Source organism: Macaca mulatta, chromosome 1, assembly GCF_049350105.2.
Source record: "Macaca mulatta isolate MMU2019108-1 chromosome 1, T2T-MMU8v2.0, whole genome shotgun sequence".
NCBI classification, from domain to species: Eukaryota; Metazoa; Chordata; class Mammalia; order Primates; family Cercopithecidae; genus Macaca; species Macaca mulatta.
This window is the reverse complement of record NC_133406.1, coordinates 174,266,538-174,290,464: the sequence shown is the minus strand read 5'-3', so window position 1 is coordinate 174,290,464 and position 23,927 is coordinate 174,266,538. Positions and strand designations below refer to the sequence as shown.

The 23,927-nt window shown below is 38.0% G+C and overlaps 1 protein-coding gene across 3 annotated transcripts in view; it reads left to right on the top strand.

The window, feature by feature from the left end:
* Window positions 1-23,927, top strand: part of PDE4B (phosphodiesterase 4B) — a 584,599-nt gene that overhangs the window by 535,536 nt on the left and 25,136 nt on the right. For 2 of the 3 annotated variants that reach the window (NM_001265964.1, XM_015141386.3), the window contains 1 exon segment: window positions 6,978-7,090. In NM_001265964.1, coding sequence (NP_001252893.1) covers window positions 6,978-7,090 — 113 coding nt within the window. 3 annotated transcript variants of the gene reach the window in all.

Genomic DNA, 23,927 nt, shown 5'->3' with positions numbered 1-23,927 from the left:
CTGAAAGGCACTGACCTGGTATGTCAGTTAGAATTTTGTGAAAAAACGATCCATCAGGTCAGGTCTATATTTTAGAAGTGGAAACCAACTATCTCTAACTTAAGACAAGTGTTAAGAATGCATTTTTCTGAAGTCATACAGTAAGAAGGACATTTTAGGATGTCATAGCCAACCTTACACATGCTTCCCTTCTCAGGGCCAAAGCAAAACTCTGTCAATGACCCAGCTGTCAAATACATGTCAATATATCATCAGGAAAGTGACCCAGGACCAGAGAAGTGGTGGGAAGGGGGGAGAAGTTCCTGACACGTGCCAGATCAAAGGCTTGGCGTATATTGATTCACTTAATTTTCACAGCTAGTTTAAACTATCTTCCTGTTTTACAGGTGAAGAAATGGAAGCACAGTGGGCTACTTTTCTTGTCTAAGGGCACACTGCTATTAAATGGCACAGTTAACAGTTTATAAACAGCTGGGCAGACTCTAACGTGTTTCACTGAATTTTGAGTTAGTAAGAGCATCCTGGTCTATGTCACATTAAAACCAACATTTGTTGTTGTTTCTTAGCTATGTGAGATTTACTCAAACTCTGTTGATACCCATTGCTATAGCTAAAGAAAAGGAAAGGAAAGGAAATGTGTTTTTGGAAATTCTGCTCTTGTTTTTTTAAACTGGGCTTCCCCTAGATGGTAGTATCTGTTGAAAGCCTACATGGATAACCAGAAAGACAGAAAAGTGCACAAATCACAAGTGTAGAAGTCAGTGAGTTCTTATAAAGTGAACATACCTATGTAACCAGTTCCCAGAACAAGAAATAGATCATTGCCAACCCTATAGAAAGCCCTTCAAGTCCCTGCTGGTCACTAAGCCCACAAGGTAACCAATATCTTGACTTCTATTAATTTAATTAGTTTTTGCCTCTTTGGAACTTTATGGAATTTGACCCATACTATTTTTTCATGTACTTTGTAATATTTGGTTTCCTTTGTTCCACATTTGTGTTTATGATATTCATTCCTGTTGCTGCATGTAACAGTTGGTCCAATTGATTTAACCACTAGAATAACTTTGCAAATAGTTACCACCTTCTCTAATAGAAAGGAAGTCCAATTATGTGAGGCCCATAAAGGTTATGTACAGTTCTTTTCTATGTGCTTTCTGTGGATAAAAAGTATGGGTGACTTGACAGATAAGTTTCTGATATATAGAGATATGTTGGAATATCATATAGATGTAATTTGTAGGAAATTTATATTTGGGGTGTATTATGATGCTTTCAATTGCTAATCATGTGTAATTGGGGGCAGAGCACTGTTTTCTCTCAGTCTCAGTTTTCTCATCTGTATTACAAGCCATGAGGCTTAAGGTTCCAAAGTTAAATGATGCCAGATACATAAAGGGCCCCTGTACCTACTTTTCCAAGAGATCAGTGTAGTCATAAGATTACGTTTCCCTGCACGGATTGCAGGGCCAGCTTTTAGGGCACCTGAGGTCTTTTAGCAGTGGGGCCGCTGATTTCATAACTGCTAAAATGTGTCCCCATGTTTTCTAACTATGAGTAACTAGCTATTTGTGGCCAGGCAGAGGTTTCTAATTACCCTTTCCTGTCACTCTTCTCTGGATCTCTCCCTCTTCCCAACAGGACTCTGCTAACTCACACACCTATTTCTACTAGATTTGCATTTAAAAAGCTGGGGAAATTGGTCTGTGAACCTAAGTATTAGATGAACTGCAAAATTACTGAAACAGAAAAACATGAAAAGGTCATTGACTGAAAATAAGAATATTGCTCAGTAGTTTGTACAATGCGATCCTATTTCTGTTATATACGTATGTATGTTTACATACACACATAAACACATACATGACATGCACCAAGAAGTCAACAGTGGTGATCTCTGACTGCTAAAAATGTGAGATTTTTATCATTTGAATTGTTGGCTTCTCTGCAATTTTCTGTTTTTCTAAATGTGCCTGTATCCCATCTGTAATAATAAATGAGATATTTGCAAAATGTATATAATACTAAAAGGTTTACAGTCCGTTTTTGTGTCTGTTCCCTGATTCTACCTTTCCCATGAGAATAGGATATTTTTCTTATCCTCGTTTTAGAGATAAATAAATTTAGTCTTCGAGAATATAAGTAATTTACCAGAGGTTACTCTCTGAAGCAAGATGCAGGACAAGAACCATACCAGGTCTTCTGAGTAAATATTGCACAGTTTCCCTGTGCTAAGGCCTGCATTAGGTAGATCAGAAAAGGGAAGTGGAGACTTGAGAAATAACAACATTTAGGAAAGCAGTTATGCAATCGTAAATGGAAGAGATCCGAGGGTAAGATGCAACTTTAAATGCAGAATTTTCAGGAATACGTGCATCTTTCAGTGCTAAACTGAATCCTCTATTTCATGGACCAAGATATAGTCTTATTAGGAATCTGGAGGGAACTATTTGCTCTAATAATTTAACCTCTGATTTCTTAGTTGATGCCTTCAGGTAAATAAGATAATCATCCTACTTCCGTATCTATCACACGAAGATGTTGCAAGGATTAACAAATAGTGTGCTGGGAGCTCCTTTGAGGAAAGAGCTATTTGAATGCCACATATCATTAGCAGATTAATAGTATAATTATTTATTCAATTTATCTTCCTGTTTCTCAGAGTCAAATGCAATACCCAGAGACTTATAGAAGGAAGAAAATCTTTCTTTGCCACTCTTGTTGGAATAAAAGAGGGAAAAAAGAGAGGAAGAGAAGGGAGGTCGTTTCTCCCTACTTCTTCCCTCTGGAAGTTTTTGAAAATGAAGTCCAACCGCGTGACCATCCATGGTCCCATGACCTACTCTTACGGCGTCTGAGATTTGTTTCTGTGGTGTTAAACATTGTTTCTTCTCAGGGACATCTTATGTGAGACAGGAACAGAGCCAGTTTCATGGGCATGTAACCTGTTGGGTTGCACAGGGCCCTATGCTCAGAAGGGTTCCATATTTGCCATCTTAAAACTTGTAATAATATTATATTTGAACTTGTGTTTTATAAGTGATGTCTGATGGAACAGTAGAGTATGTGCCAGTGGCTTGGAGCCTTGGCTCATGCACTTTCTCACTTCCTGTCACCTGCCTGTCTCCCTGGACAAGATCATCCTAACCATCCTCTCCTCTGCTCCCTGGTGCCCTAGGAATCGTCTAGCTTCCTTTTTCCCACCTGCACCTGTGACCACTGCTGTCCTCCATCCCCAGTCAGGGTACAGGCACAGGGAGGGTCTGAGTGAGCCATGTGTGCTTTGTAGCCTCAGGTGGGACATGGAAGCAGCTATCTCTGACCTGGGCTGGCATAGCTGTGGTAGACAGAGGCCAGGTCTTGATGGGAGTGAGCCTCTTGTCCACCCCTGTTTCAGGTACCCAGCATGTCCCTGCTAAGAGGCTGCAGTACCCTTAGCAGTATGCTAAGACCCAAGGGGTTGTCTGCTGTGGGTAGGGTCTTAGAGACCATGAGAAGGGAGAAATACCTAACTTGACTTCCCCAGCTCTTGTGCCTGGTAGGGGCACAGCTCATCAGTCTGGAAGCTATCAGGAAGGAGGAGTGAGCTGCTGGTGAGCTATGTGTGTGCCCTCAGTCGTAAGTGGCAGGGCCTTCATGTTGCTGTGAGGGTCTGCACTCACCTCAGGGTATCCCAGTGCCTGAAATAATGCAATATTTAAACACACCAAACCTTTCATTGTGATAAGTGTACCATAATAATATAAGACATTAACAATGAGGAAATTAGAATGTGGGATATGTGGGAAGTCCCTGTGTTATCTTTGCAATTTTTTCTGTCAGTCTGAAAGTATTTTAAAATAAGTATATGAAGAAAAAAACACCATGACAAGTTGAAAGAGAATGCAGAAGAAAGGAAAAAACTTTATATTTTAGTATCTTTTATAGTAATTTTACTGCTTTTTGAACAAGGGGCCCTGCACTTTCACTTTGTACTGGGCCTTTCAAATTATGCAGCTGATTCTTACTGTAAAATCCCTTATTGAATATGCAATTCAGTCATCTCCCTTTCTTTTCTTCCTCACACTCTTTCCTACTCCTCAATGCCAGGCCTTAGGATTTCTCCGATTGCCCTTAATAATTCTCCTATGCATCTATCACCTACTAAGAACTGGCTATCATCCTAGGCACTTCACATACTTTATCTTATTTCATCCCTTTATAACTTTATGAGATAAATATTTTTATCCTTCTTCTACAGATGTACGAAATTGAGGTCTAGGACCACACAGTAAGTGATAGAAGAGAAAGTCAATATTCATGATTCTTACTCCAAATCTGGTGCTTTTTTTTCACAGTGCTACAGACGGACCATTCAGCCTTCAGGTGCCCAGGTATTTGTAGGCTGCTTAGGCAATTTGGTTTCCATTCCTCCAATTATTTGCTGAGTATCTCCTAGGTGCTAAAGCTACAAAGTTATAGCAGGGAGGCCAGTCCTGAGCTGCTCTGGTCATTTTCTTTAATTGCATTCATAGGTAGCAGGTGTTTAATATCCCCCTATTTAGTACACTCTGACCTCTGTGCCCCTGGCTTAGTTACCATGATAGGAAGACTATAAAGTGGACACAAAGTCTTGACTGTGGATTAAGAGTTTGAAAAGTGACACTCTAGCATAACTAACATTGCTTCAAAATGTATTAATTTTTGCTTCAACATTTTGATGGGTGATCTGAAGAAGAGAGACAATGGAGCAAGGACTCTTCATATCCATTATCTGTTCACCCACATCTCACGCTGTACCAACTCTAGAAGTACATGCATGCTTGTTCCATACAGTAGACAATGAATGAGCTCACTGGTATATCTTTGAAGAGTCCTTCTTTTTTAGTACTTCTGCGGGTATAATTACTCTATGTATTTCCTTGGTCAAGCTTGAGTAGAAATCAGATCCCTTTTTTCCTCTTCATGAAGGAGAAATGTGATGTATCATCTTGCAGTCATTTTGCATATCAGCAGATTCAAAAGGCTAGGAGCAAGCTGCTTTCTCCCCACCGTCCTGGTGAATGTCTGATATTAGTTACAGAGAACCACAGGTTGTGATGTGGAAGACACGAAGGTAGTAAATCCCCAGCAGCTGGGAAGTCATCGGACTTTTTCCCTTATTAGAGGCAGGGAGGGTTCTGTCTCTTCAGAAAAAGCTTCCTTGGAAGAAGTGCTCTTCTGGAAACAAACAGAGGAGGCAAGGGGGTGTTTTGGACACACTAGAGAGTAAGTCAGAGAATCTTCGTGTTGAGGCAGCATTGCAAAATTGAAGAGGAAGAAAGGAAGGAAGGTATGTGTAAGTCTGACTTGAAATGAGTTTTATTAAAAACACCTCAATTCTTGTCTGCACATTTTTGAAGAGTGTGAAAAAAAATGGAGGAAGTTACCTCCCGTGGTTTTGTGGCTTTTTAAGTATGACATACAGGATATTGAATTTAACCCCTGTTTATCCTGAAGTGTATGAATATTTCTGGGATAAACAAAGCAACTATTCTTTGAAATATGCGTCTGTGGCCAAGTGATTCCAGTTACTTGGAATCACAGTTCTGTTGATTCTCTTTTCTGCTTCAAGTATTTGCGCACCACAGACATAAGATTATTCATACGATAATTTTTAAAAACTATGTGGTCTTGCTAGAATTTCTGTATAAATATATGTCTTTTAATTATGGCAGGAATGTTATATTAGAACTCTATATGAGATTTTACATTTTATTAGTGCCTATTGTGTGTTTGTATTTCAGAAAGCTTGGTAGATAGAGTTCATGCTGTTTCTCTCAAAAACAGTCCTGTATGCAGGAGAGTCCGACAGCTTTTTACAACTCTCTGTAGCTTCATTAATTCATCTAGCATCTATAAAGTTAATTCAGTGTTTATTAAGACTGATTTCTTAAGCCAATAACCTGAAGTATTTTTTAGACTCACAAACTTTTAGATGTAAAATGACATGTTAAGGATATGTAAAAAGTTTTAATTAGCAAAAAAAAAAAAAAATGTGGTCTTCACAACAATATTTTTTGTATGGACCTCCAACAATATTTCCAGAAAGTCTAGAGTCTTAGGGCAGCAAATCAGAATCCCCAGCTTTAATCAAAATAAAAATCTGCAGTGTTCACATCTGGCTCCACCTGAAAGTCCGGTTCAGAATTTCCCTGTGATCCTGGCACTTGCAGAAGGGAAGTTTTAGCTTTGTTTAGTATAACAAGAGCTGCAGGACTCCCAGGCCAATAAACGTGTTCACGTAAGACTCCAGACAGCTTCTTTTAGACTGGAGTCTTATCAGGGAGACCTCATTTTCCCTCTAATTAAAGGGAAGATTTCAGGGAGAGAAAGGAATAGCCCATGCCTCTTACTTGTGCGAGTCAGTGTTCGCTGAATTAGAAGTTCTTCCAACATGAACACATTCCCCAGCATGAATGACTGCCTAGAATTTGAACGTAATCGTCAACCAGTTTTCGCCCAAATTTTGACTGTTTCATTTAGAAGAAAAGCAAAATGAGAAAAAGCTTTCCTCATTTCTCCTTGAGATGGCAAAACACTCAGAAATGACATCACATACCCTAAAGAACCCTGGGATGACTAAGGCAAAGAGAGCCTGAGAAAACTCTTTGCTGCTTCTGCCTTTAGTTTTAGGACACATTTATGCAGATGAGCTTATAAGAGACCGTTCCCGTTCCCTCCGCCTTCTTCCTCAGAGGAAGTTTCTTGGTAGATCACCGACACCTCATCCAGGCGGGGGGTGGGGGAGAAACTTGGCACCAGCCATCCCAGGCAGAGCACCACTGTGATTTGTTCTCCTGGTGGAGAGAGCTGGAAGGAAGGAGCCAGCGTGCAAATAATGAAGGAGCACGGGGGCACCTTCAGTAGCGCCGGAATCAGCGGTGGCAGCGGTGACTGTGCTATGGACAGCCTGCAGCCGCTTCAGCCTAACTACATGCCTGTGTGTTTGTTTGCAGAAGAATCTTATCAAAAATTAGCAATGGAAACGCTGGAGGAATTAGACTGGTGTTTAGACCAGCTAGAGACCATACAGACCTACCGCTCTGTCAGTGAGATGGCTTCTAACAAGGTAAGAGATGACCTTTTTATTCATTAAAGTGTGATCATGCAGGGAGCTCCAGCTCCCCTCACCTCTGTCTGCTGCAGAGTGTACCAGGGAATGCTACCAACCCTAAGAATGTGTTTCTTGCTTTGTCTAGAAGATTCTGTTCCAAAGTGTCACACTCTACTTGTGTCTTGATGCTACAGCAAAAGTTTAAAATCCTCAGTACACTTCAATTTCCAGAAGCCAAATTTCTCTCTTACCGATGCAATTTGGAATAGGTTTAAGGTGAGAGGTGTCTGTCTGTAAAGCTTCCAAATCAATATAAAATGGAAAGTGCTTTAAATTTTTTTTACAATTATCAGGAAACTAAAATCTGAGTGAATCTTGCTGCATTGCAATCAGGTGTCACATATTTATTTTTAGACAAGAAAGTAGTTTAACCTTCATATATCAATTGGAAAGAATGTTCTGCATTCAAGTTGTATAAATTCCCTCTAAGAAGAAGGACATCCTGGGATTTTCTAAGATTTCTTTTGTGATGCTTTCATGATCTAAGATAAAAAAGAAACAATGTGCTTTGTCTCCAAAACCAGAAGTTTTCTTTTGTTTAAGTTTGCTGATTTTCATAGTGAAATCATTTGAAATTGCTTCATGCATACTGCCCTCAAAATGGTTTTATTTACAATCCCTAGACAAAGCTTAATGTTGAAGAGCCTTAATTATCTATCATTGTATCATTTGTTTAATTAACACCTGGACTTAGAGTGCTAATTTATATAGTGATAGTTGTTGCTTTTTGTTTGTATTTTTACCTTGGAGAATATTATATTAAATACATATTGTTATAAAGTTATACAAAGTTATATATGTGTGTGTACACAGGCACACACACACACATACACTTTGTTAAAAAGTCTTACACCATACCTTTATAAGTGCACATTTCGGAGTCCCAATCTTTCTAGCCTGAGGTATCGTCTTGTTGTCTATGTTTCTGGGGCTGAGAAGAGATTTTGTTCCACACCTGCCAGCATGCCCTTTCCAGCCCTGAGGTGCACCAGTGAGTGTGTGTCCCTTCTCCAGTTTTCCTGGGGTAAAAGTACCACCTTTGGATCAAGGCTTGCTGGCTGCCGCTCAGAGGATCTGCGCAGAGGAAGCAGTGTGTCCTCAGGAGATCCTCAAGGAGGGGAGGGGGAACTCTTCCTACTTGGAACTCTTTGCTTATTGGTTAATGAAAGGGTGAAAATAAGTCCCTTTCTAAAATTTTAGTTTAGAGTTTAAGTTGGAAGGGAAAAAAAAGAAAAGAACACATTTGAGGATTAACTATTTATTGACTTTTCTCTGAAGGTCTCAATTGAAGGTTAAACTCAGGGATTTTCCAGGCTGGGGTAAAGCTCAACCAACTGCTTCCCTGTGAGGAGGGCTTTGCTGTGTGACTTCTCCAAATCACACTGGGACTCCATGTAGAAGGACTTCCACAAGGCTTGAGCCTACTTTGGAGCGTTAGCAGACACTCTGTTCCCTGTATTTTGTGATAATTGACGGCTATGCAAGATGTAGATCCAACATTTATGGGGTAGTTTTTCAATAGCTTTCACCATAGAGAATATGGCAAACTTCAGTAGTCACTAAAATATGCTAACTAGAGTCACCAAGATAAAGCAGACAATTAACTCCAAGAAGAGAAAAAGAGCACCCCCTGAGAGACTACAAGTTGCCATTAATTTTCATTTTGAGTGTCAATATGCTGTAGTATTCTAATCCTATTCATGCCTAGAGTGCTGGAAATAGACATTGACTGTCTTGCAAATTTATTAAAAACAATCTTATTCAGCATAGTAGTTAGTAAGGCTCTGAGACCAGGCACTCTGTAGATACGGGTGAGGATTCCAATCCCTCAGGCTTCCGCTCCTCCTTTATGGTGTTGTGTGCAGGAAGCAATGAAAGTTGAATAGAGCTAACCCTAACAAAAGGGCTAACCTTCAATGCTGACACAGTTAGCTTAAGTAAAAAGCATGCAGCCTCAGTCATTTTCTAGATCTACAGTGGAAAGATTGTCAGGCAAAGCAATTATTTAGTGCATGAATGATGCCCAACTGACAGCTAAGAATAAATTTTAAAAATATCTCTTTTTACTACCTTTTAAAAGATTATTGATTATTCAGATAATTGTCTCAGGTTAAACTTAAGCATAACATGCACCATGACACGTATGATATAAGGCAATGAGGCCAGGGTGTGGTGGCTCACACCTGTAACCACAGCACTTTGGGAGATTGAGGCAGCACTTTGGGATTGCTTGAGCCCAGGAGTTCGAGATAATGCAATGCAAACATTTTTGTGACCACCAGAAAGAAATTGATCTGCACCCATTCTTTGGGAACTGAATTATCCGTGGCAAAAAAAAAAAAAAAAATTATATTGCATATTCACTTTTCAATGTTGTTGAAACTATCTGAGATTTCCATCCAAGTTGAAGTTGACATTTTAAAACTTTATCCTGATCATCACTCCCATTACTATGTAGTCTTATTTGGCCATATTTTGCTTACCCTTATCAACTAAGGAGCCAGGGTAAAAGTCTCTGAGTTTAAGATCTGGAAGTGATGTGAAGACATGTTATAGAGGGCGTGTACCTATCAGCAGTATCCACTACATTTTTGCAAAAACTCTGTGTTCCTAGTTCTGTTTCAGCTAAGTGCCCATTAAGTTTTGTTTGCAATATCTGATCTTAAGAATGGTGATAGGTGAAATCGTGTAATGCTGAGGGGTATTTGGGAATTACATAAGTGCAGTCTACATGCCACTGGTAGAGAGTTAACTGTGTTTGGTGGAGAAAGAGCAAGCATCTTTCATCTTTACTTCATCTAGGTAGGGTTGTGCTTTTTCAGTTTGTTTGTTTTCCTTAATCCTTTAAATTCTGAAGAAAACTGAGTGACTCAAATCTCCTAAAAGACTTTCTCAAATGTATTTCATAGCCCAGAGAGTTAGATGAGAAACATCGTCCTCTCTTTGGCCCAAATTTCTCTGATCCCTTAATGCTGGCCATGGTCCAAATGGAATTCCAGAATTTTAGAGAACGATGCTGCCAGGTACTTTAGTCTTGTAAATTATTTTCCTCCAAGAATTACTAGAAGATGGAATAAGTTCAGCAGAAGTTTTACAAGGCAATGGTATTGTTATTTAACATGAAAAGGATGGCTAGTGAACCTCCTGCCAGCTGCCCAAATTCGATTAGACATGTTAGAGCTAGCTGTTTTGCTTAACGATAGATTGCCTTCTTAGAATTGTTCATTAATTTTGTGTTTCAATTTTCATCACCTCCTGAATTAGAAGAATTGTCTTACACTTCAGCAAAATGCATCAGAGCATGAGTTCCTCAGTGGCAAAACAGTCAGATGTTTTGAAAACAGGATGCTTTGGCTCTCCATTATAAAAAGAGGAACGGAAAGAGAAACAGTATAGAAAGGAAGAAAGCAAATAGCCTCAGCAGGGTCCCCAGCCCAGCAACGGCATAAACAGTGACCTATCTTCCTGACCTTCACTGTGGCTCAGTTCCTGACCTCGTGTCACCAAAGCCAACCGACGTCATTAGAGGAGGATAGGAGGAATGGCGCAGCTGCTGTGAGGGTGACTAGAATTTCCTGTCTCCTTCCTGACAGACGCAGTCAGAAAAGTACAGGGTTGCAACAACAGTGGCTGAGGAAGGAGCAACCCAGAACAATCCCAGGGAGGCTAATTGTGACTGACGGGGAATGGGGAGGTGTTCCTTCCCTCATTGTACTGAGAAACCTAGTTTCTCACCTAGAATTTTCAGGTGAAAAACGTCAAAAGGGTCATTCTTACCCAGAATGCTAAATGTTTTTCAAAGGATGAACATGCTGTGGTATTCAGAAAGGAGCTATGTTCAAGCAACTAGTCACTGTCTTCACTTCCCCCACAAACGCCCTCCACTGTCCTTTTCGTTCTCCATTGGTTTTGCTCTGGGACTGTTTTATATGTAGTACAAAGGTTGGGTGCTGCTGGGTGAAAATGGATATTCTGTTGTTGAAAAGAGTGGCCCTGTGTATTAGTACTTTTTTTTGTTTAGAATGAAGTGTTAGGACCTAGCACTTGAGTAAATGTTTGCTAAGATAGAAATGGGAGATAGATGGTCCTTTTTCTCTTAAGGCATTGTGAAGTCGGCTACAGATAACCATCATGGGGAAGTGAGTCCTCCTGGCTATGCAGGCTTATTTTTCCAGTTCTTCAGGTGCAGCCATACTAGAGTACTAAACAGGGAGCACGAAGGCAACTAATTGCCAGTGCTTTTGGGTGTGCGGGATAAAGTCACACAATTCTACCAGGCCCCAAGCCAGCTGGGAATTAGGCTGCATGACACTGGATGGTGATCATGACAGGCTGATTGCCCTAATGAGGGGTAAACCATTTTGTATTTAACTGAATAATCAATAACTATGGAAAATGCCAGCTCCCGCAGAACTGATAGGAAATAGATCTTACTGGCCAGTGGATTCATGTTAGAGCTCCATAAGAGAGAAGGTAGACAGGTGTTCAGTCCTTGAAAGGAATATTCATGCCACTTTTGCCTAAAATGTAATGATATGATTGCAGCAGTGCCACCCTAGCATAAGATGGATCCTTTTCCTGGGCTCTGTGCTGTAATCAGAGGGCCTTAGCCTGGCCTTCCTTCTGCTGCCCTCCATCCCAGGAAGTGAGGAGTTGGCCGGGCCAAGGGAGCAGCTTTGCTCCCCTCTCTAAACTACATTTTGCATCTGCTGGACCCCCACATTCTCTGTCCAGATGGCTTTGAACCCACTTCCCAGCCATACAAGCCTCTTCCTGGAATGTGCTGCAGGCATACACACCCTTAGACCTAAGGAGTTTAACCAAGAGGCAGCAATGACAGGTGTGAAGACACTTGTGTAGAAGGAACTTAGGCAACCAGGTGGTGGTCCAGGGCTCACACCAGCTGCTCACAGGTCCCTGGAGATGGAAGGGCATGGGGAAAGAAGAGGGCCAACCCATATCCAAGGAGTTCAAGAATTTGAAAATCAACCTGACCTTCCAGGCTATTATGGAGGAATATCTGTCAAAGTACAAGTAAAGGAGATAGCTCAATGTATATCTTTGTATATTTAGACTTACGGTTTGTAGCCCCACGTGTGTTAGAGGTGAGCCTGGATTAGAGGGCAGAATAGAATTCTGGTAGCCAGGTGGGCACTCATACATTTTTTTTTGGTTCAAATTTTCTCTCTTTACTGCTCAGATGTATATAGACTAAATTATGGAGGGAGCAAAATAAAGTGAAGAGAGCTTGGAAATAAGCCATGAGTTTGAGTTCTAACTCTGCCTTCCCTTAGGTATAGTATTATAGACAATAAAACTATTTAGAATCTTTCCATTTTCTCTTCTGTAAAACAAAATAGTTGGAAAAGACTCAGCTCTTCAGTTTATTGATTGAATAATATTAGTAAACAACAGAACTACCTTTACAGATGTATGCAGTCATTGTGCTAAGCTCTTTACCTCATTCTATAATCAATATTCACAGTAACCCTTTGAAATAGGTACTGTTATTATTCCTGCTTCACAGACGAGTAAAGTGAGGCATAGAAAGTTGAAATAACTTGCCTAAGGTAAATCATAGAGCCAGGAATCATACCCAGTTCATCTGACTTACTATCAATGATCCCAATGAGGCATATAAAGATAGAAAAAAGTTTAGAGTTATTTAGTAATTCTTCCAAGGGGATTTTGGATTGGTTGGTGGGTGATCTTGTTCTTTCAACTGTGGCAAGCATTAGGGAGGCCTGGTTCAAATTTATATTCTGTAGCTACCATACTCACAACCTCTAGGATAGCCATTAATTGCCCTAGGCTCAGTCTTCTTGCCTGGGAAGCAGTGTCTCCTAACATAGATAAGGGTAAAGAGCAATCACAATTATAGAAAATGGTTATAAAGTGCTCATAAAAAGGCAAATAATGGTATTAAACTAATTCATTTCCTATTTCAGATCAATTTGCTAACTTCAAGATCTGTTTCTTAAAATTCTCCAACATGGCCTAAGATAAGATAATAAAGGTTCGTTCAAAGGACTATAGACTACCCCCAAATTCCCTTTTTCCCTGCTTCTCAAAATAAAAAGGGAAATAGAGATAAGCTATTCTTACTTTTTTAATTTATATTATCATTCAAATAATTGGGGCAATTTCATTTTATGCCACAACCTTTCCAAGGCATGGAACATGACCATAAAATAGAATTAATGCTTCAGTAATATGTAAGAGAAATTTTTGGAGGTAACATGTCCACTGTTTTTCTTGGGCTTTGTCTTCAAATAAAGATGAAAGAGAAGGTTAAGCTATTTATTCTTTGTCAATGTTTCAGTTACTCTTTCTATGACAAAATGGAGTACTAGTGAGTATTAGTATTAGTGCAATTCAGTATTCCAAGTTCTAGTCTTCTCAAAACTTAGCAAATCACAGAGTTTGAAGGTTATTTGGTGCTTTGTAATAAGTTTGATTTGTAATCTGTTTTGTTTTATTTAAATAGTTTTTCATTGGTTTTAACAGAACCATTTCCTTTACTCAATGGCAATCCATTTGACCCAATCATTCTGCCTAACTCACTTGAAAGTCCCCAAGTGAGCAAGTCTCCAAAAAGCAAGCAGAAATGAAGTAAGAGGACATTGCCTTTCATCGTTTTACCTCTGGCTAGCTGACGAGAGAGCATAATAGTCTCAAAATCTGATACATAAATCATTTTAAGGTGACCATCTTTCTCCACATTAGGGAAAAAATAATAGCTATGTTTAGATTGTCAAATGTAAATGTAGAACACTAGTCTTGAAAAATAGAATTCAACACATTAGCAGAATAAATGTTTGGTCTCTATTTTTAAAAAATAATTCTTTCTCATCTTTTTAAAACTTTTTTGGTTTTTTTTGTTTTTTTTTTTTTAAATATGTCCCAGTCTAAAAGGCTCGTAGGTTCTATGCCATTGTTATCTATGAAAGAAAAACCAAGGGTGGAGCTTGCATTTGCATTTTTCTTCCAAAACATTTTTCTTCTGAGTAAAAGTGTGCTCAACAAGTAGAGATAGCTCAGATATCTGGAAACCAGGACTTACTAAACAAGAAGATGCCAGGGCAAATTTGTGCTGCAGTCAATAGGTTTCACGCTCTTGAAGGCACGGTGCCAGTTGTCAATGTGCTTTCCTGAGCATCCTTTCCCTCTAGCATTTTTCAGGGACCTACCAGCCCCTCTCTGTCTTGCGCACTTGTACGTGATGTTTCCCTCAAGTGGTGCCAAACTGTTTAGTCTCTTGGATATTTCACTGTAACTTCCTTTGTTTGATTGACTTTAAAGTAGCCAAGTGCTTCCACAAAGAAAGGACTGTTAAGTTATTTAGAAATGAAGAAGACAGTAAAATTCCTGTTTCTTTTGTTTCTGTTTTGGGAAGTGCCTGATAATTTTTTCTTCTTATGGAGTAGATTTTAAAGCTATAAATCATGCCATTCTGTTCATCAGTCACTTTTTTCCTTCTGCTAATTACTTGCAATTTTAAAATATATCACTTTTGAAATCTAGAGCCCCCAAAGATTGAAGTTTAGCAAATGTATTAAAATAAAATGTATCTTCATGGCTCAGTCACTTTCATCTTCTAATTTTTTTAGCTACTCAAAATAATTATAATTTTTAAATTAATTATTAAACACTTTACATGGCCGCCATCTCCTCACTTTTTGCTAACAGCGTAGTGCATAATGTTTTAACTTTAAGCAATTATAAAAATGAAATTTGAATACAGATACCAGGAAGTAAAAATGACTAAGCCAATTTTTAAATTTTAGATTTGGGACGAGAGGTATTGGCATTTGATATCTAAAAAGATAGATTTTAAGTAGTTGTTTTAGAAAGAAAATAGTAAAAAAAAAAAAAAATTATCATTAAATAAAAATATATTTCCAACTCAATTATATAGGCTATGCTAAAGCCAATCAGACAGGGCACAGTGAAGTATTAATTTGTCAACTATCTAATGTCTTTGGTCACTATTGATAATGAAATTTGATAAATCAAACCAAGAAAGATCTAAACATTTTCTTTCTAGTTATAGTTTTACGTGATTACATTAGACAAAGTCCTAGAACTTTAAGCCTAGAAGAGAGCCTTAAGTATTATTATCTATTTCTATTTGAAGTCATTTTATAGATGAGAAAATGAGGTAGCTTTTGCCACTAATAACAAGTGAGGATTAAAGTACCTAATGTACTCCAAATAATTTTGTAAAATATAAGGCACATTCTAAATGAAAAGTAATTTTATTATGGCATGGCTTCTCCAAAGTCTTTTTTTTTTTTTTTTTGAGACAGAGTCTCGCTATGTCGCCCAGGCTGGAGTGCAGTGGCCGGATCTCAGTTCACTGCAAGCTCGGCCTCCCGGGTTTATGCCATTCTCCTGCCTCAGCCTCCCGAGTAGCTGGGACTACAGGCGCCCGCCACCTCGCCCGGCTAGTTTTTTGTATTTTTTAGTAGAGACGGGGTTTCACCGGGTTAGCCAGGATGGTCTCGATCTGCTGACCTCGTGATCCGCCCGTCTCGGCCTCCCAAAGTGCTGGGATTACAGGCTTGAGCCACCGCGCCCGGCCAACTTCTCCAAAGTCTTAAGGTGAATTGGTGGGATTAAGGTATTAAAATATAGGTCTGATCATAAATCTGGCTTACTGTTCATCTTCAGCAAAAGGCTGGATATGTTTGAGAAAGACATGGGACATTCTGTCTTTTGTTTACATTGACTTTTAGACTTCTCATTCTTCATTTACACATCTTGTGTAAAAGGTACACATAAGTGTCTTAATAATTTCAAGTAAAGAACTAATTTAGTATGCCTGAAAATTAACTGATCAAAACATAGCAAGAACTAGTTGAAGTGAGTTACTTTAAATGCCCCTGGTTTTAATTTCAGAATTTTTAAAAAGCCTTAAACTTTTGAGGCTTTTGATTGTTGTTTGCTTTCTCACTAATTCCAATGCCAAAGTTTAGGTAGTAAAAATACCCTGTGGTTAGTGTAACTGCCCTTAACTTCTTTCTATTTCTTTCTTTCCTCTCTCTGAAACTGAAGATGATAAATTGGAAAGTTTTATTGCTTGGATTGGTAAGCCTTGGGTTCTCTCTGCCACTTTGCCGAGCCGTTGGCATGGAAAGTTGAACTTGAGATGGTGATTCCAGTTTGACCCTCTCCCTACACCCTAGAATGTTTCCGCACAGTGAACCAAATTATGTAAAGCTCTCACAACCCAAATATAATTTCTTGATTCTTGAGTCATATTACCAAGATCCTAGTGGAGTTAGGTACAATGGTGTTGGTAGCTACCTATTGAGAAATAATACATAATATAAATGTAATTAATGCCTTGTAAATAGTTTAAAGCAAGTAAGTCTGATTCACAGCATATAGAGACACATTTTTATGTATTTAGCTAACTTAAAATGAGTCTTAGTATGTGTAGACCCCTGAGTTAAGCTGATACTGCAAATATTTTGCCATAAAATTTGGATAAATAATAAACTATTAATGTAATTATTTAAATGTGGGGAAAATCAAGTGAAAATTACTCGGAGAATTGAGCATCTTGGGAAAATATTGATTAAGGGAAATTATTCCTAGAAGATCCTTGACAGTCTAAAGTTAGCTCTTTTTTCCTCCATAATTTCTAATCATTATCTATGTTACGAAGTAGAACAAAGTAAAAGAAAATTCCTTAGTATATAATGTAAGAAATGAAAAGAAAATTTCTAATTCTTAAGTGAATAAGAAAGCTTAGTGTTTTAGTTATTGGAATAAGATATAGAAAATGTGAATTAAAAAACTAAAATGAGGCCGGGCGCAGTGGCTCATGCCTGTAATCCCAGCACTTTGGGAAGCCAAGGTGGGCGAATCACTTGACGTCAGGAGTTTGAGACCAGCCTGGTCAACATGATGAAATCCTGTCTCTAATTAAAAAAAAAAAATTAGCTGGGCATGGTGGCACATGCTGTAATCCCAGCTACTTGAGAGGCTGAGGCAGGAGAATCACTTGAGACTGGGAGGTGGAGGGCAGGGAGCCCAGATCACATCCACTGCACTCCAGCCTGGGCAACAAGAGCGAAACTCCATCGCAAAGAAAAAAAAAAAAAAAAGCTAAAATGAGTCCGGACCAGTGGTTCATGCCTGTAATCCCAGCACTTTGGGAGGCCTAAGAGGGTGAATCACTTGAGGCCAGGAGTTCAAGACCAGCCTGGCCAACACAGAGAAACCCTGTCTCTACTAAAAATACAAAAAATTCACTGGGCTCAGTGGCGCGTGCTTGTAGTTCCAGCTACTGGGGTGGCTGAGGCTGGAGGCAGAGGTTGTAGTGCACCAAGATCGCACCACTGCACTTCTGCACTCCAGCCTGGGTGATGGGAGTGAAACCCTGTCGGAAAAAAAAAAAAAAAAAGGGTAAAATGGTGGAGATTTTACTGAGGGAAGATCCATTTAAGGGCTAGGAGAATCATTTGTGTGTAAAAAGGAAAGGCACAGATTTTTTTTTTTAAAGAGAGACTAAAATTTTTAGTAGCTCCTCTTGATGAAAACAGTGGACTTCCAACTTCCTCTCTACCCTCAATGTCAGAAAAATCTATGGAAAATATGGCTTCAGAATATTATCATCACTTGAGAATAAAGAAACAGAGGGATTTACCCTCCATCTTTATATTTCATTGCCTAGAGAACTTCCCCTTGGCTCAAACATGTCATCAGATCAGACCTTGTGCTGTGATTCTGCCTCTAGGACACCAAACTGTGGGGCTTTTTTTGAAACCCTGTCTTAGCTATTCTAACTTCCATAACATTTTCATAGACCATCCTCTTACCTATCTTATCAATTAATACCATAGCTAACATTTTAGTTATCTGGGATTTTATTTATGTCTGCTCAGATTGCAAGTGTTGAATGTTTTAGACTCCAGTTTCCTTGCAGGATTCAGGCTAATACATGCCAAGGAGGCATAGATCTCTTTCTGTTTAATTGTAAAGATGGAAGTGAAAAGCAAAGAAAGTTTTTGTCAGTTGGTGGTAGTTGATATTTGGTTTATTTTAAAAAGCTCTCTGCAGTTTTCTTGGTCATTTAAGACATTTGTTGACATGGGGACTTTTAATGGATTATCCTGCTTTTCAACAATGCTGGCAGGGTAATGACCTCACTGGTGGGCACAGAACAATAATAAAGATGGAGATTTTCTTTCAGTATTTTCAAAAAATTTAAAGTTATGAAACATTTTTACACTATCCAGTTCAATGTGCATTTCCAGTATACTTTTGTGTGATGGTGAGAAGCTAGGGACCTTCTAATGGGTCACTAATGAAATGGACTCCAACTCCCACTCTGGATCCCTCACTCATAATCCACAAGAATTAATTTAACCTGCCAGATGCTACCCATTTAGCAAGCTGAAAGGAAACAGTGCCCCCCAATGCCTGTAGCCCTTGTCCATTGTGATTGCTGTTACTGATTCCATTCTATAAGTGAGTCAGATGATTTAGATACATATATGTTTACTAATGCAATGGGTATGTTTTTCTTGGCCAGGCTCAGTATATTATTTGTGTTCTTGTCAGGGAGAGCTACCACTGAATCTTTTCCTGCTGTATTTTAACACTCAGGAACTGGTTGTGCAAAGTTTATTTGCATCTTTCTTGCATTGCATGGGAGCATCCTTGAGAATATTTTATCAAGATTTGCTAGTATTTTTTTAATATTTAAAAATCAGTATCATTTAATTTCAGAGAGTTTGCTTCAATTTATTGGAATTAATTTAAAATTCTTTTGTATTTATATTTTTTCTTTTACATATTTAAAGTATTAAGATAAAGTCATTGCCTAATGCTGTCTGCCATAGTAAAATTTGCAAACTAAGAAAGGTCACATATTGCTTTTCAAGAAAGACTGTTTAGGGCCCTTAATACAGTGCCAAAATAGAAGAACTTTGTCAAAAATGAACAAAAGTATGAACTCCTTGGTAAGAGTAGATTCTCTTTGTTTTAAAGAAGTTAAATACATTGGGTTAAAATGAGCAAAATATGAGCTCCTTTTTGGAAAGTTAAGAAAGGAGGAATAGAGATTAGGAAAAATTCAGAAATTTCCAATCACTGCTTCTCAAATCTAACCACATAATCCAGGACTTCATTTACCAGAAAACTCTGCATCTGCCCAAGGGAACATTAGTTATGAGACAATGCAGAGATTTCTAAGGCCCATTTCTTCACTTAAAGTTTATTTGCTCTCAAAGCTTCTTGTGGTACCAGGATAGAGCATTAAATAGCATTATTATCTTTGAGTTATAGCTGTGTCTTATTTTTGCATTGTTAGTTCCAGTGTAGGATGGTAATAAAACATATTTGAAGTATCCATTCCTGCATACACGGTGCTCTTACCTGTGTTCTCATATGACACTCACCCTGAGGAAGGTCTTACTGTATCCCCATTTTCAGATATGAAACTGAGATTTGGGAAAGATAACCAATTTGTCCAAGTCCTTTACCTACTAAATGGCAAGACGTAGAGTCACTTGTTCTGTTTGCTCAAAAGTTGAATAATTTAAAAATAAAAGTTAAAGGGAAATCCACAATTTATTATATTCTTGTATAACTTGTTAACAAAACATATCATCATAGAATTTTAAAGCTAGAAGTCAACCAGGTCTTGTTTTTCAGACCTCAGTTTAGATATCGTCTCTTTAGAAAGACCTTCTTTTAGTACCCTAACTCAGCAGCCTGTTGGTTTTACAATTTACTATCACAAGATATAGTTTTTGGTTTTGATCATGGAACTTGGTTCTTACTTATATCTTTCATTAGACTGTAAAGTTACTGAAGACATGGATTGTGTCTACCATGTTCCCTAGTGAAGCCCCAGCAGTTAGACTAGCTATAGGCACATGGTAGGCATTAGAATAAATTTTTTTTATCAATTGCATGAAGTTCAGAAACTTAATTTAATTTGTCCATGACCAAGTATTTGTTAGTGGTAAATCCATTAGAACCCTGGAATCCTGTTTCCTGCTGTGCTGCAATGGCTACTTGCAGGGGCCTGCCATGCCTAATTCCAGCTTTCTAATTGTTAGGTTGCATGAGAAACCCTCATCTGGTTCCCAATGACTCCCCAAAGTACCCTGAAAAAAGGGAAAGCTTATTCCTACCCTTCTCCTTCATCCAAAGTCAGATAACAAAGAACAAAGTTGTCAGGGACAAATGCTTTCTTCCTGTGAGCAGAAATGTGAAGCATGGTTTTGGTTGGAGTTTTTGTTTGTTTGGTTGGTTTTTGGTTCAGTTTTGCAGTATTTGGCTTACTATTCTCTCAAAAAGTCTGCATCCTGTGGACAAGAATCTAAGCTCTTCGGAGACTGGCAATGGCTATTCCACTCTCTGGAGAGCCTATTTATGAGCACACATGTCTATTAACTCAGCCATTCTCCATATCTGTTGGAGAATAGCAGCCTAATTATCTGCCATCATTTGGTTTTCATTCCTGGCATATTGGTGACACTCCTCTTACCTCAGCCACATATTCAATTAATTTATACGTGTTACCACATTGATCTCAACTGTGAAAATCTGAGCAAAATGCATACTTGGTACAGTTATCCTTATGTCAGGTAGTCTGTGGTCAGTCATAGCTTTTAATCAATAGATAAAAAATTGTAAAGTGTCTTAATTTGAGAAAATTGGCTAAACCAAAGAAGCACGAATGGATAGTTACCAACAGTTGAATTTCTCCAAATAGACTCTTTTTTATGGTATGACTTAAACGTAAGGCCATTTTGAGTTATGGTGTTTTTCATTTGACTTGCTTCATCTATCTTTCTGGCAATTCTGGTTTACGCTCCTTAGACTGGTGAATAATCTGAATGTCAACCAGAGAGTCTGAACTTCTATGAGTAACTCATGTGTCACATAATCTATGTGACATAGTACTGCATCACACCTGCAGCAGCATGCTATAGGAATTCTGTAGTTAATTATATACACTGCTGTCAACAATGAAAATAAGGTATTTAGGTATCAAAGAACCAACTGAAACTTCCACCCAAAAGCAAATCCAAAGTGAGAAAGGTACCATGAGCTCAGATTATTTTGAAATTTACAGATAAAACCTAGCTTCAAGTACAAATCCTGTGGAAGAAAGAGCACACACTAGGTCTCAGACACCTTGGCAGCCACTTTACATATATTATTCCTAATCTTCCCATTTCAAAGATAGAAAATTCTAGTCTCTAAGATACTCATGACTTGCCATGTTTCTCAGACTAAGTTACAGTACATATTTTATTTCCAGATTCAGTTGAATCCTCAGATGCTCTTGTATCAATGCTATTATGATGTTGGATTAGCTGCAGCTCACTGGTAAGGCAAACCTGCAACCAGCACCCCCTCTACTTCATGTTTGCAGTAGAAGCTGCCTCTATTAACCTTCCATGAACCCAGCAAACCTATACATCTTGAGGTGCCTTATTCAAAGCATCTCTCCATCTCTTCTAAATTATGATAGCTAATAGCTATCATAAAATAAAAGTGATAGCTAATAGCTAATAATAGCTAAAAATACATAACAAGCCTAACTACCTTTTTAATAGGATAAAATTACATAAGATATCACTAAGTCTATGAAATTTATGTCTGTTTTATAACTATGTTATGCAACTATTTTCATCTTTTATAGTTTTAGTTAATAGTTTATATGTGCAAACCTCCAATCTGTTACAGATTTTCCTCAATTTGCTGGTACATACTCTAGCTTAGGGATTACTGAAATATCAAAACAGATGATAACATATATGCTTTCAGGGAAGAAAAGGATACATCTATGTAGCCCAAAGTTTTCATTTATTTTTTTGATAGGCCCTAGAGTTGATCTTGAAAATTGCCAGATTAGTAGGCTGTCCCAGCCCTGAGAAATCACTAGTCCAGAAGTGGCAATTCCCAAGGCAGGTATTGAAACATTCCATTATCTTTTACCTCAAGGGCTGTATGAAAGTCACTAGCTGAAATCAATACAATTAATAATAAACACAACGTGTTCTACATGGTGTTTTTAAGGGGTAGAGTAATAATCTCAAAAACAAACTATGGTAAATTTTTGTAGCTGCAAAAACTATTAGAAACTTTAATAAGGCAGGACTTAAAACAACCTAAGAGGTAGTATAGACTGAAAATGGAATTCACTTCTTAAAGAGAATCATGGCCAATACATATGGGTTATGAAAAGAAAGTAGAATATTTGGGTGGTAGTTTCCCTGTTCTGTGTAACTACTTTCACGTCAGATATGAAGGTCCTAAAACATAGGTGTTATTTTTCACTGGTCAGGAAAGGACACTAGACTGGATGGTCCGTGGGTCTGATCCATGACAAGTCTTCTGATTGTTGAAAAATACTGTAAGTTGTAGAGCTTCTAGCTGTGAAATGTTTCCAAAGAAACCTTTGTCATCTACTTTGGAATCATATTAATGCCCTGTGGCCTTGGAATTGACTCTAGAAGCTTTCAGTTAAATATTAGCCATTATACCTGTACAGAAAAAAATATAGAAAGGCTTAAATGGAAAAACAAAAGAGTAACTGAATAATGTACCTTGATTCCTTGATTTTTCTCAGTTACCATGATGATTTTTGTCATCTGTTGAAAAAGGTTTCTGCTAAATTTAATTATCAGACCATCATCTCAAATCTTCAAAGTTCCTTTTTTTTGTGTCTTTCTCTATTAACAGACAAATTAAAAGGGAAGGATCAAGTATATGAAATGAAATTGTGATGCTCCAGGAACAGTTTTAGGTCTTACGTTTCATTGGAAGAAAAGTCCTCTGTCAAAAAGAAAAGTTCAAGAAGTTTAAATTATCTAAAAATATACAGTGTCCCTAAACCTAACATATATAATGAGTGTATGGCCTGGAAATCCAATCTCTTCATAGGTGATTTGGATATGCAATATCAGGACTATACTTACAGTTAAAAAAAAAAAAAGATAAAGAAAACTCTTCTTTATCTGAAATTCAAATTTAACTTGGTGCCCCAAATTTTTATTTGCTAAACCTTATATATGTGGAAACATAATATAGTTTATAAATATTATATATATAGTTTAAAATGCATAGTGACTATATCAGTCTTTAGGTATAAATAGTTACAGTATCTTTTGTCAATTTGATTACATCATTACAGCAACTTTCAGAGTTGAGAGAATGTTGGATCTTGAGAAATTGCTATAAACATTCTTATGGGAATCATTTTGGGTCTAGGAAACGCTGATTTTTTAGCGTTCCAATAATGTGTGTTATATCATCTCTTGAGAAGTTTTCAGAAATTCTGAGAAAAATGAACAGCAGAAAAGGGTTAGATAGATAGGAAGAAATATCTAATAATTTGGAGAGCTGTTCAAGCCCTAATCTCAAGATATAGACCTGCTATATTCAAATTTGTTTGATCTTTTGATATTTTTCAATTCTGTATGAAGGCATTAATGGTTTTTTCCTGCTTTGCCTTTTAATATGTCACTTGAGCAGATATTTGTCCTCTAACTAGCAAGTAGAATTGATTCTATGGTTGCTTCATCATAATTTTTGATGCAGAATAATGGTAGATATATTCATGCTTGTTTTTCGTTGGATACTTATTGATTACTACATCGCTGAACATTTAAGAAAAGAATCACTCAATTCTAACATGTTTAGAAGAGTTTCTTTCTGATTTGGCACATGGACAGTGAGAATGACCTCACTGTGTTTGTTCCCTGGCACACCAAAGGTTTGCTGCAGATGTTAGTACAGCAGAACTTGTTCGCTAAGA